Genomic DNA, 14376 nt, shown 5'->3' with positions numbered 1-14376 from the left:
CCACCAAGTATAATGGTATGAAGATAGGCATGAAAGAGATCCATTCCTTAGGGGCTGGAAGGATGGCTCAGTGGTTAAGAGTACTAACTGAGCTGGGCGGTGGTGGCGCACGCCTTTAATCCCAGCACTTGGGAGACGGAGGCAGGCGGATTTCTGAGTTTGAGGCTAGCCTGGTCTACAGAGTGAGTTCCAGGACAGCCAGGGCTACACAGAGAAACCCTGTCTCGGGGAAAAAAAAAAAAAAGAGTACTAACTGTTCTTGCAGAGGACCTAGGTTAGGTTCCCAGAATCCATGTTTGGTTGCTCACAACCACCCGAAACTCCAGTTTCAGAGGATCCAGTGTCCTCCTGATCCTTGGGTGCCTGCACACATGCAGCACATAGAAATCTATGCAGACACAAACACACAGATTAAAAATCTGTGTGTTTTAAGAGAGAAGGAGGTGAGCCGGGGAGATATAGGAGATCCTGCCTTGAAAATGCAAACAAATCCCAGCAAACAAACAATAAACACTACATTGTATACTAATCTAAAATTCATTTAAACTAAAATGGGGGTTTGGTATGCTCATGTATCAGGTTGACTAGATTTAGAATCGCTTAGGAGACACCTCTGGACGTGTTCACGGGGCTTTCACACAGGTTTTAAATGAGGAGAGGAGGCCCACCCTAAGTGCACACAGCACCATCCCATAGGCTTCCTGACCACAGATGCAGTGTGACCAGTTCACACACCTGCTGTCTCCTTTCCATGCCATGATGGACCACATCCTTGAAGCCTGAGCCGGAACAAGTGTCCCCCCACCCCACCCCCCAAGCTGCTTTCTCCAGGACGTCTGTTCACAGAAGTGACTAAGGCCCTGGCTAACAGAACAGCCAGGAACTGGTTTTGGAGCTTGGCCCCTTGTCACATGACCACACAGACTCCTTGCAGAAGAAATAGAAGCGGGGCAGGCAAGTTTCTGCGAAGTGAGAGTCCTGCAAAGATGATCTTTGTCAGAGTCTAAGTCTGTGGACTCAGTTCACTGGTGACAACACAGAAACTGAGGAAACATATGTCTCTCGGTTCTTCAACTCATTAAGCCCAATAACGGACAGGTGGGCCATCGCCATGATAGAGTCTTTGAACTGCCACATCTTACTGGAAGCCAGGGACAAGACACTGGTCCTCTCCTTCAACCCCCTTGCCTAAAAAGGAAAACACAACCAAGACAGGTCATCCAATTTTTGTAACTTTGTAAAGTGGTAAGATGGAGAATCTCGGAACTACTGTAGCTTTGTGCGAATTATTCTATACACACATCTTCAGAATGAAGAGGTCCTTCCTGCTGCTCTCCAACTTTCTGTATTACAAAGTCCTGCTCTGCAGTTCCTGGGTGACAAAGGTGGCAATTCTCCTATCCCCATTCTGGCCATTTTGGGGCTGGAGAGATGGATCAGCAATTAGCACTTGCTTTTCTTGCAGAAGATCCAGGTTCAAGTCCAGCACCTCCATAGCGGCTCACAAATATCTGTAACTGCAGTTCCAGGAGGACTGGGTGCCCTCTTCTGATCTCCTTAGGCACACACATGGTACACAGGCATATACACAAGTAAAACAAAAACAAAGTAAACCTAAAAACAAAAACACATTTTTTTTAGGCCAGTCTGGACTATGTAGACAATACAAAGCCAGTCTAGCTACATATTAAGAACATGTCTAGAAAAAAATTTTTTTAAGTTGTATTTCTTTGAAAGTGTTCTTCATACAGCAGCCCAGGTGGGGATGCTCAGCAGTTAGGAGCTTAGATTGCTCTTTCAGAGGCTCTGAGTTCAGTTCTCAAACCCATGTCAGACACATCACAACTGCTCCAGAAGGTCCTGCAACTCCATAAACATCTGTACTCACATGCACACATTCAAAGACACACACACACACGTACGTACGTACATACATACGTACGTACGTACATGCACACGCACATTTTTAATTTTTAAATGATTCAGGTTGGTTTAGCGTATGTCTTTTCTAGATGCAATGACAACCCAGGCTTGGCTTCAAATCATTCTGTATTTGAGTATCTATCATACAGAAATGTATACAGGTAAATATGAACTACTTTATGACAATTTATTAACATAAATGCCTTTCAAAGCACACTGCAGACGAGCAGGCAGGTGTCGGATCTTTACATGCATTTTGAAGGCGATCACAGAGAAGAAGCAGCTTTTTCAATGAACTGGGCCAGCTTCACGTCACGCTTGGTCAGGCCTCCACAGTCGTGCGAGGTGAGAGTGATCTGGACCTACGAAGACAAAAGCAGTTTTTCAGATCTGAGCAGGGACCTGTGGGCTTTCTCCCTGGCAGCAGGTATCAGTCTACTTCTCAACATTCATATTTGAGACCTGGAAGTTAGCTGACTCAGAAAACACATCATAGAGAAACACTGAGTTTCCCAGACCCATCGAGCTTTGCAGCAGCCACCAAAGAAACACTCCCAGAGGGTGAGGGGAGTCGGCTGCCAGCATGGAAAATCTCACTTCCTGAAGGATAGGAGACGGCAGGTCCATTTTAACTCCAGAACTTGACTCACACCAGCTCTGGTCAGGCCACCAGGGAAGGGCAAGCAGACCTGTCAGGCAGTAGCTGAGTGAGGTACAAAAGCTGCCGACTGAGGAAACGTGTGAGAACACGTCTCAACAAGAAGACTGAAAAGCAAAAAGAAACATCCAGGTAGGACAAGTTCAACCCGGAACTGGACAGTTAGGAATTGCTCCTTTTTTAAAATCACAAAGTGGAATTCTCATTTCTCAAAGATGACTTACAAACCTCCAGAGAAACCCAGATAATATCTATCTGGATATCTACCCGAATCTGAGACCATAAGGGCAGGATACTCTTGGGGGAGGGGGGTGTCCTCGCTGCACCCCTTAAAACTTTTCAGCCTGCCCTCTGGAGATCAAAACTTTAATAAACATTTACCACAAAGAAACGTTTTCTGAGATTTATTTCGGCGAGACACATAAAGCCATGCTATCTGATTTGCTACCATCCCTTTTAATAAATTATTAAAAGAAATAAACTATTATTCAGAGTTTCAAATTAAAACTCTGAGAACTCAGGTAACTGAGTTTGGCATGGTGGCACGTGACTATAATCTCACAAAACTCAAAGCTGAGGCAGGAGGATCTCCCTCAAGCCTGGTATTCATAGTGAGTTCCAGGGATACATAGAGAGACTGATTTAAATAAGAGACTCCTCCAGAGAAATCCCCTGCCACAAAAATTTTAGCTTCATGGATGATATCCAAGATCAACTCAGGAGCCTAATCTAACCCAAACTTCTGAAAAATGAGCTCTGTCTCAGGAGCGGCCTGCCTGCCTGCGTCACTGATTACCAAGGACACACCGGCCTCCTTAGAGAATACTTTCTCAGCACTTTCTGTGGAGTCATAAGTCTCTTCAATTCCAAAATTAAAGAAGTTCAGTCACCTTGTTGTACACGTTGAACCATTCTGGGTGGTGATTCATCTTCTCTGCTTGCAGGGCAACCCTGGACATAAAGCCAAACGCCTGCAAAACACCACATCCAGAGTAGTTAGTTCCCTGCCCCGCCCTGAGCTCTGGAGCTGGGAGACCCCAAAGCCACCCAACCAGATAAAGGCTTGCTGGCATGCTGGGGTAGCCTGGGAAATCACAAGGGAAGGGCTGCTCTCGGCAAGCCAGGGCACCGGGGCAGCAGACTGCTAGGTGGGGAAACAATCTGGCTCAAATAAACAAACCAGGAAATGAGTGTCACCTAGTGACCTGTCTGGACGGCTTAATTGTCCTAGGGCTCCCGACTGCACTGGAATAATTTCCCTTCAACCCAGCGCCCTGGATCTGCCTGCTCCGACCGAGGGAGCCAATTTGCTTCTTAGCTGTTCCTTCTGTTTTTAGTGGATGGGGTACTTCAGCCATCAGCGGCAGGGCTGTGGAGAAAGGCCAACAGCTGTCCCAGCCCACCCCTTCAGGGGACAGCCAGTGAAGCCTACCTTCACCACCATGCTACATGACTACAGCCCCACAAGCTGAGGTGATGGAGTGCCACAGCAGAAGATGAGCCTGGAAACAAGCCAAGGACCCCACCCAACGTGGGCAGCCAGGCTCATACCCCAGGGAAAAGAGATGCCAAGCAAAAGGCCTGTGTTTCTTCTTTGCTTTCTTTCACACTTTTATGATGGCGGCTGCAAATAATGATCCTACTTTACACACCCCCTCTAAGGCTCAGGGGCGTCTGTGGAAGGGGACCACAAAGTCCGTAAGAAGCTGAAGAAAAGATTAACTTTCTGACTGCCGTCTGGACTTGGCACATCTGGTGTGATCATGAGTGCACAACCATGCTGATTACCTGCACTGGGCACACACATGATTGGTCCTGTGAACTGTCAGTCATGGGTATAAATACATTTTAAAAGGAAGGGGAGGGTAAAATCCATTTAGCTACATACGGACTTATCCAGAGCAAACCAAATTTACTCTCCTGCCCCCTTTCATTCCAAATCTGATCCCCTAGAGCCCACGGCGGGTTTGAGTATTGTAGGGATGTCTGCTTCAGGTACTCAGACACAGGACTTCTGTCGAGTAGCTGGTTTTTATCCAGCATGGGCAGAAGTAGAGGACTTCTGAAAGGGCCAGCAGTGACAGACAGCAACGGGGTTAAGGGCCTCCTGGCCTTTTAAACCTGGGAACTCTGGATTCAAATTTTGACACTACGACATCACGGTCATGTGATCCTAGACTCCATTTTCCTTTTCTTTATCTCTCCCATGTAGCACAGGCTGACCTCAAACTTACTGTTCAGTCTCCTCTCTCTCCCACTCTCCCTCCTTCTCTCTCTCTCTCTCTCTCTCTCTCTCTCTCTCTCTCTCTCTCTCTCAGTTACTTTTTAAGATTTTATTTTTAAATTATGTGTATACTAGCCAGGTGGTGGTGGCGCACACCTTTAATCCCAGCACTTGGGAGGCAGAGGCAGGCCTGGTCTACAGAGTGAGTTCCAGGACAGCCAGGGCTACACAGAAAAACCCTGTCTCAAAAAACCAAAAAAAAAAAAAATTATGTGTATACGTGTGTGTTTGCATGTGGGTATGTACAACCTAGAGCTGGGGTCAAAGATGGCTATGTACTACCCACATGGAGAACGGAACTCTGGTCCTCTGCAGAGCAGCTCGCACTCTGAATCACTGGCCATCCAGGTATCCATCCAGGTATCCATCCAGGTATCCATCCAGGTATCTATCCAGCCCTTACGGGTTTTTTAATTGATTTAATTTGTTCTCAGACATTCTCACATATGTACATATTACTGATCATTCTCACCCCCACCAGCCTACCATCTCTACCCAAACCCTCCACAATCTCTCTCATGCATTCATGACTATTCCCTTTGTTTTGTCACCCACCGAGATTAGCCAGGGCCATCTGTGTGACATGAGTTTGGAGCCATCATGAGAGCCTAGTGGGCTCAGTGGCGGGCACACAGCTAAGGCAGTGACTTCCTCCTCACCCAACATCTAGGAAGGACCAGTAGTTCAGAGGTAAAGGGGCCTTAGGAGCACACCCCGCCCCCTGGTGCAGGCAACTGTGGTTGTGAGCTAATGACCGCAGTGGTTGTACAGGTTGTACAGAACCACAGTGAACTCAGGGCATCAGGCTTGGGGTATGACCTCTACCCACTGAGTCATCTTGCCATCCCTCAAGGTTCAGATTTGAGAAAATATTACAGGAGGCAAAGGCAGGCAGATTTCTATGAGTTTGAGGCCAGTTTGTTCTACACAAAGAGTTCCAGGCCAGACAGAACTATAGAGTGAGACCCTGCCGAGAGAGAGAGAGAGAGAAAGACAGAGAGAGAGAGAGAGAGAGAGAGAGAGAGGATGATATAAGATAGATAGATAGATAGATAGATAGATAGATAGATAGATAGATAGACAGATGATAGACAGATGACATCATAGGGCAGTGAGATGGCTTGGCAGGTAGAAACATTTGCCACATAAGTTGGACAATAAGTAAGACGAAAGAACCAACTCCCAAAAGTTGTTCTTTGACCTCCATATTTACCATGGTACACACACACACACACACTAATTAATGGCGATAACGATGATGACAAGAATGATATACATTTAATTTAATATATCTGAAATGTAAATAAAATATCCAATAAAAAATTAATTTAAAAAATTTTAATTTAGTAAAGAAGACATCACAAAGTCTAATAATCCCGTAATTTGGCTCAGAGGGCAAAAAAGAAATCCCAGCTGCCTCCTCCCACACAACACAGCAGATCTGTTATATACCTCGTTCCAAGCTTGCACCCTGAGAATGCCCATCGCAGCACACAAGTCACAAGATCTACGGCTGCAGGAGTTCGGATGAGTGGCAAGCGGGGAGAGGAGGAGGGAGGACTGTGGTTACGTGGAGGATGCTGAAGGAACCAAACAGCCACGTACGTCAGCAGTGAGCACAGGCGACGGTCCTCTTTCAAAAACTCCTCTTCACAGCCCTAGCTGCTGCTTAGCGAGGCTCCGGTTGGAATCTAATGACCTCGAGGTATTAAGAGTGTAGGCCACATTTTCCATATCCATGCGGTTTCTGGCTATTATGAATAAAGCTGCTATGAACACGGTTGAGCAAGTGTCTTTGTGGGTTGGTGGAACATCTTTTGGGTCTAATCCCAGGAGTAGTGTAGCTGGTAGAACTGAGGTAGAACTATTCCCAAGAAAATGTGGTACATCTACACAATGGAATACTACTCAGCTATTAAAAACAAAGACATAATGAATTCTGCAGGCAAATGGATGGAACTTTAGAATCTCATCGTAGTGAGATAAGCCAGTCCTAAAAGAACAAGCATGCTATGTGGTCTATGATAAGTGGTTATTAGCCATAAAAAACAGGATACCCATGCTACACCCCCCAGACCCAAAGAAGCTAAATAAGAAGGAATCCACAAGAAAGGAAGCTTGAATCTCAGAAGGGGAAATAAAATAGTCATGAGGGGCAGATAGAGGGAGGGAATCGGGAGGAAGAGGAGATGGGAAAGAGAATGGGGGGGGGTCAGGATCAGGTGTGGGGAAGGACAGGACAGACGGCTAGATGTCCACGAGAATGGACGGAAATATGCAACTAACGGAGATGGGAAGGCGGGAGGCATCTCCAGGATGAAACAGAAACCTGGGATAAGTGAGGCACCCAAGAATCAATGGGGGTGACCTTAGCTATGACTCACTACACTGGGAATATGGAACCTGAAGAGGCCGCCTCCTGTAGTCAGGCAGGAGCCCCAGTGGAGCAATAGGGACACAAACACACCCACAAAACTTTCAACCCTAAATGTATCCTGTCTACAAGAAACGTAGGGATGGGGGATGGAGGAGACTGAGGGAACGGCCAACCAATAACCAGCCCGACTTGAGACCCAACCCATGGGCAAGCACCAACCCCTCACACTATTAATGGTATTCTATTATGCTCGTAGACAGGAGTCTAGCATGCTGCCTTCTGAGAGGCTCCACCCAGCAGCGAGCGGCTGACTCAGACAGATACAGACACCCATAGTCAAACAGTGGATGGAGCTTGGGGGCTCTTATGGGAGAAGGAAAGATTGTGGCCCTGAGGGGGATATAACTCTACAGGAAGACCAACAGAGTCAACTCACCTGGACCCTTGGGGCTCTCAGAGACTGAACAACCAACCAAAGAACGTACATGGCAGGCTGGACCTAGGCCTCCCCGCACATAAGTAGCAGATGTGCAGCTTGGTCTTCATGTGGGTCCTGAACACCTGGGGCAAGGGCTATCCCAAAAGCTGTTGCCTGTTCTAGCTGGGATGCCTTGTCTGTCCTCAGTGGGAGAGGATGTACATAGTCCTGCAGAGACTCTCTGTGCCAGGGTGAGGAGATGCCCAGAGGGGCTCCCACCCGCTCAGGGAAGGGGATGGAGATGAGGGAAGAGCTGTGGAAGGGGGTGACTGGGAGGGGGGCAGTGAGCAGGATGGACAGTGAGTAAGTAAAATAAAAATAAAAAATTATTTGAATCAAAAAAAGTAAGTGTAGCCCTTCTAAATTCACTCCACTCAACAAAGCTGGAAATGGAACAGACTCCCAACAACCCAGGCTGATAAGGAAAGGGCAATGAATAAAAGCCAACAAGCGGGAGAGGTGGCTCAGTGGTTAAGAGCACTGCTGCTCTTGCAGAGGACCTGGGTTCAAGTCCCATCACCCACATAGCAGATCAAACCAACTGTAACACCAGGCCCAGGGGATTCAACGCCCTCTTCTGAACTCCCTGGGCACCAGGCATGCACATGGTACACAGACATGCATGCAGGCAAAAATACCGATAAATATAAAATAAAGAAAAGAAAATAAATAAACCAACTACATAAAGGAATTAGAAAATAAATAAATGAGAAAAATAAAGGGTCTGACAAAAGCCTACTTGCCACAGCAAGGGGAAAAGTCATAAATGTAGCCAGGGGACAGGGAGGCTCAGAGGGAGAACACTGGGCATTGGCACATACAGAAGCCCTGGATTTGATCTCCAGGACTGAAAGAGAAAAAGTTGTAAAAGAAACATCTTAGAGAGAGGCTAGTGAGACGGCTCCTGCCTTCTGAGCCTGGAAGTTCTATCCATGGAGAGTTGGAAAGGGAAGATCCATCCTAAAAAGTTATTCTCTGCTCTGCATACACATACACACGCATATGTGTGAACACATGTGCACACACACATGCACACACATGTGTGTGAACACGCATGCACACGCACATGTGTGCACACAAATCACATAACACAACTAGACCAATTAAGGGTCTGACATAAGCCTATTTGCCACAGCAGTATCAAGCAGAGCTAACAGTGGAAGAGAGGGACAGACAGACAGCACCTGAGCTCTGATGCGCTTCAGTGGGAGTGTGTTGAGGAGAGAGGCCTGCATTTGTCCTGCAGAACTATATGCGTAATAGTACCCTCCAGACTGAAAATAAAGTAAACGTTCCCAACTAAGGAAAACACATCTTAAAACTTGAAAACATACCAAAACACCATAAAGAGCATCGCCGTAATTGAAGGTTTAAGCAAGCATAGCCTCATCACACTTTACAAACGCAAACAATGAAGACACACAACCCAAGTCATGACGGAAAGCCTCAAAACTAACGAGGCAGAAAGTACAGAAAAATACAGGCAAGTAAAACATTTACGTTTCCATAAATAAGCCCTCTTCTAAGATGCTGGGCAGGGGCTGTGAAGGGCTGTGCAGTGCTGCTCAGTGGTTAGGAGCACTTGCTGCTCTTGCAGAGGCCCTGTGTTAGGTTCCCAGCACCCACATTAGTTACAACTGCCCATAATTCAGTTCCAAGTGATCCAACACCCACTTCTGACCCCCACAGCTACTGCACGTTCGTGATGTGCTCGACATATGCTGACAAACACTCATACAAATAAAAAATGAAAATAAACAAATCGTTTAAAGTATTTTGGGGGTGGGGGAAATTGAGGGCTAGTTCTGTTGTTGTTTATAATAAATAACACCCCCCTTTTAAAAATTTTTACAGTTAGAAGGGCCTGGAGAGAGGTGGCTCAGTGGTTAAGAGCACTGATTGCTCTTCCAGAGGATCCAGGTTTGAGTCTCAGCACCTGTATAGTGGCTCACAAGTGTCTGTAACTCTAATCCCTGGGAATCCATCATCTTGGCACCTCCTCAGGCACCAGGCACATACTTGGTGCACAGATATACCTGCAGACAAAACATCCATACACATTGAATAAATAAATGAAATATAAATAGATAAATAAATAAGTGATGATTTTAAAAATATACAAAGGGAAAGGAAGAAGCTGGGTGATACAGAAGAAGTGCTCATGCATAAAATTCTGGAAGAAAAAAAAAAAACCTTAGGTATATATTAACATAAATGCCTTTGAGAGGCATGGCAGCACACAGCTGTAGTCAAACACTGAGGAAGCTGAGCCAGGAGCACCCAAGCTTGAGACCAGCCTGTAATATAATCTGTCACATGTAATATACCTGGGAGAGAAGGCTGGAGAGAAGACTGAGCAGTTAAGGGGCCTTGCTGCTCTTCCAGTACAGTTCCATTTCTGGAACTCCAGCTTCAGGGGACACATACACACAAACACACAGCTATACACAAAATTAAAAATAAAATGATTAAAAAAAAAAGTGGTGGCACACACTTTTAGTCCTAGCACTTGGGAGCAGAGGCAGGCAGATCTCTGTGTCTTTGAGGCCACCCTGGTCTCTATAGTGAATTCCAGATGAGCCAAGACGCCATACTGAGACTCTGGCTTTAAAAGGGGGATGGGTCAGGAGACAGCAAGATGGATCAGTACATAAAAGTGCTTGTCACACAACCTGACTACTGGAGTTCAGGGCCTGGAATCCACAGTGAAAAGAACCAACTGCGTAAATGATCCTCTGGCCTCTACACATGCACCATGGCACACATATTCTTACACAGATACACACACACACACATACACATATGCATGTGCATACACACAAGTCCATGACTTTAGAATAAACAGTTTCATTTCTCAGAACTTGTCACTGCAGACACTCATACAACAATTATAATAGCATAGTTTATTACTTTGTTGCAGATATTCATACAACAGTTATAATAGTATAATTTATTACTTTGTTGCAGCACTGACTAGAAGAGAGATAGTGTAGCTTGCGATACATTTATTCACAGGAATACATGCAGTCATCAAGAAGGAAGTGAAAACACAGGAATGCCAAGAACCTCTGCTGAATGAGAAGTGCACACTAGTCTGTGAGCTGTGTGTGCAGACGGGCCATGCCCAAGCCTCCCTGTGCACTACTCTCTTTGAGCAATATGGACCTACAGGAACAATGTACGTGGTTGGAGGCAGGGGCTGAGAAGCAGGTGACCAGGGCCAGAAACCAGAAGAAATCACTGCATTCTTAGAACCTTTTGAATTTGTACAATGACTACATTTGATCTAGTTTTAAGAGTTAGCTTTGAGGAAAAAAAACAAAACAAAACAAAACAAATGAAGGAGTATGCAAATGAAGTTATCACTGTAGAGGGAGCCAGGATCCTGCAACGTATGTAATATGGTTCATATTAAAATACCTTGGCTCATGTTAACTTCTTAACATATGCCTACCTGTTGAGGTGGGTTTTTAGTGCCAATTTACAGCATAGTTTGTCTATGAGCCGTGTTCTGTTGGGCCACGGCCATTTCAAACAAACATATGGTCAACAAATAACATATAATGGCTGATAATAGTTTCAGTCTTTCCTGTATTGCAAATTACAAACATTTCGTGACCAAGCCCCGAGTGCATGATGAAGTCTGAGTCCCTGAGTCGCTCCACCATTCCCAGGAATGTGAGCATTACAATCACAGCAAATTGGGCCAACCGAGTTTGTCATTTGGAAATCTCCAAACCACCAGCAATTAAAGATTTTTTTCCATGAACCCCAAATCAAGTCTTCTTTGGAAACTTGAATTTTTCTCAAAAGTTACTTTTGTTTCATTTTTACTCCGTGGAAGACTATCAGATGAACAAAACCAAAACAGGAATCCGTATCAATCTGTGAAACATGTCCCAGCACCGTGCACTCAGAGCGCAGCCTCGGACCTAGTCACATGTATGACGTACTGAAGCTCACAGGCTTAACTCTGGGCACATTTATATTATGAACCTTTCGGTTCTCAGCATGACTCCCTTTGATATATGTCCTTCAAATCAACTGCCTTCATATTTTGATTATAGACTATTTTAATTACGTACTAAAAAAGAACATATCTCCCACTAAGAAAATGAGCACCAGGTACTCCCAAATCATTTCCCCAGTACAACCTCCATTAAGCCAGTAAATACTTCCCTCACTGATTCAATGAATTAGAACTCGCTATTGTTTACGAATCACCTTCATGTTTGTAGGCCCTTAACCCTTCTTTTAAAAAACACAATTGCTGTGGAAGGAAATGATATTTATGTCTGATTAGAAATGGAAACACTATTACATAAATCAGTTTGGGCATTTCTTCACGTCTTGAAACTTGATCGGCAATTTACTCTAATTGGTGATCAAGGAAACTATCTTGTGATCAATTAAAGTAATTACCAGATTCCGGCAACACAGCCTACCTTAATTTCAGCTAGAGTCTGCACTTCTTCAACTTTAATTAAAAATAATGAAAATTATTAAGGAAAATACAAGGCAAGATCATTGCCAAGCATATGCCTGTCACGGGACAGGACCTTCCCTCCGCGTTGGTGACATCAATCACATAAACATTGCTTGGTGCGCTGGGGAAACCATTCTCTGCCCCCTGTAACTTTCAGTTGAAAACCCTGTTCGCTATTTCAGTCCCTATGAAGGAAACATCAGATCTTAATTTGTGGGTCAACACAAGACTCTTGACCAGAATCGTGAGGGACAGACCCAGTCAAAGATGTACTTCACTCAGACTTTTCCCTCTCTCCATGAGCCCAGGGGTCAACTACAGAGTTTGGGGTCAACTGCATTCAGCTCCAGACTGCAGTAGACATGGGCTACATGACATCAGTGGCGTTCCTTAACAGGGACTCCTCTTCCTGTGTGAACCAGGCAATCCGTGCACCACCCTCCCCAGGACCAGGTACCCCACTGCTTCAGGTTATACTCAGAACGCTTGAACACTGTAGCACCTGTGGCCCGGAAAGGAAACATTCTTTTCCAAACCAACCTGGAGACAAATTTACCTTTTCAGGGCTCAGAAACCCCTACAACATCTTGAGAACTGTTTCTTTAAGTGGGTGTTGCCACAGGAAGACTTTCTCAGGGTCAGTGAGCAGCTCAGGCAAGGACTAGACTTCTCAAGTACAGAGAGGTGTGTGTGTGTGTGTGTGTGTGTGTGTGTGTGTGTGTGTGTATCTGTGTGTGTATCTGTGTGTATCTATGTGTCAGTGTATATCTTGTGTGTGTGTGAGAGGCCCGAGGACCATTCCGTGGACTTCCATCTGCCTGGGGCCATCAGTCCTGGGGCAGCAGTCTACCAGCCCTGTACCTAATCTGCCACAGAGCTCACCACTTCCGACAACTTGGGACAACTCTAAACAGAACTGGCTTTCTCATGCAATTGTCTCATTCTCTCAGGTAGAGCCAGCCACCACTCTACCCTGACCCAGCCACCACTCTACCCTGCCCCAGCCACCACTCTACCCTGCCTCAGCCACCACTCTACCCTGCCCCAGGCTGAATTATAGTCCTCTTAGTTACAATAAGCATGCCACCTGGGAAAGAGCATGCTAACTTCTAAACACAGACACACAGACACACACACGCTGATGATACTAAAGATAATGGTCTTCATTTCAACATCACCATTCTTTGGTAACTACTACAGTACATTAGACAGTTGATTGGAAAAAGAAAGCATCGAGCTCGTCGAAGCATGGCACCTCCTTCAAAACACATCACCAAAAGAAAAAGCAAGGCTGCAGGATCAGGACCTGTCCTATTTAGCACGTTCCTACACCAGCGAAGCCTCCCTCCCCCCAGTACGTGTCTATCCGCAGAAGCACCCAGCTCTCAGGACAGCAGAGTCTGAACGACATCCTCTGCACACGATCTACCTTGACTTCAGGTCTAGTCAGGTGAGAGGTCTTCAAACAGAGTCCAGAAACCGATTTGTACCAAAAAAAAAAAGGCATTCTACCCAACTGCTCTTTCCGCAGAAAGACACCACCATTGCTGGCCTTCTCCACCCTCACCCCCACTCCCCACTCCGTCCCCTGTGTCCCCATCGGCTACTTTTGAGCGGACAGCTACCTGGTCTGATTATCCAGTCCTTGGGTTCCCTCAACCCTCAAGTTTGTACTCTTCGAACAGCACACGCATGCCACCAGTCTCCTGACTGCTGTCCGCTAGTACAGACAGACACACAGCTTCAAAACCAGGGCAAGAGGACGCGCAAGAGAAGCACTCACTGGAATTCTCTAAGGTCACAACATTGCCTGGTACCCTACTGCTCACTGTCACACGTGGCTGCCTCAGGACAGGGACGTTCCTGTTGGGGCTTCCTTACCTGATCCTCTGGTATAAGCTGATTCCTTAGCTTTCAGAGTCTTATGGGGTGAGAATTTCTACAAAAATTACCAAGGATCTTTGGGGTTTTGGGGGTTTGCTGTTACTTTTAGCAATCTCTGTTAAAAAAAAAAACTGAACCTTAAGCTTGATATTTTCAACATTATAAAAATCCAGTGTTCTACACATGGTATTCACTCACTGATTATTGGATATTAGCCTAGAACCTTGAAATGCCCAAGATGCAACTCACAGGCCACATGAAGCCCATAAAGAAGGAAGACCAAGTG

At 45.7% G+C, this 14376-nt stretch overlaps 1 protein-coding gene across 1 annotated transcript in view; it reads right to left on the bottom strand.

Annotated features, from left to right (window-relative positions):
* Nucleotides 1–2031: 2031 nt before the first annotated feature.
* Nucleotides 2032–14376, bottom strand: part of Pcbd2 (pterin-4 alpha-carbinolamine dehydratase 2) — a 46851-nt gene continuing 34506 nt past the window's right edge. The window contains exons 3-4 of the mRNA XM_028771984.1: nt 3472–3552; nt 2032–2285 (exon numbers count right to left, since the gene is read on the bottom strand). Coding sequence (XP_028627817.1) covers nt 2190–2285; nt 3472–3552 — 177 coding nt within the window. The 3' untranslated portion in view covers nt 2032–2189. The remainder of the gene's footprint in view (nt 2286–3471; nt 3553–14376) is intronic.

The sequence above is a fragment of the Grammomys surdaster genome, unplaced genomic scaffold (assembly GCF_004785775.1).
Source record: "Grammomys surdaster isolate TR1022 unplaced genomic scaffold, NIH_TR_1.0 211, whole genome shotgun sequence".
Lineage (NCBI taxonomy): Eukaryota > Metazoa > Chordata > Mammalia > Rodentia > Muridae > Grammomys > Grammomys surdaster.
This window is presented reverse-complemented; position numbering and strand designations above follow the sequence as displayed.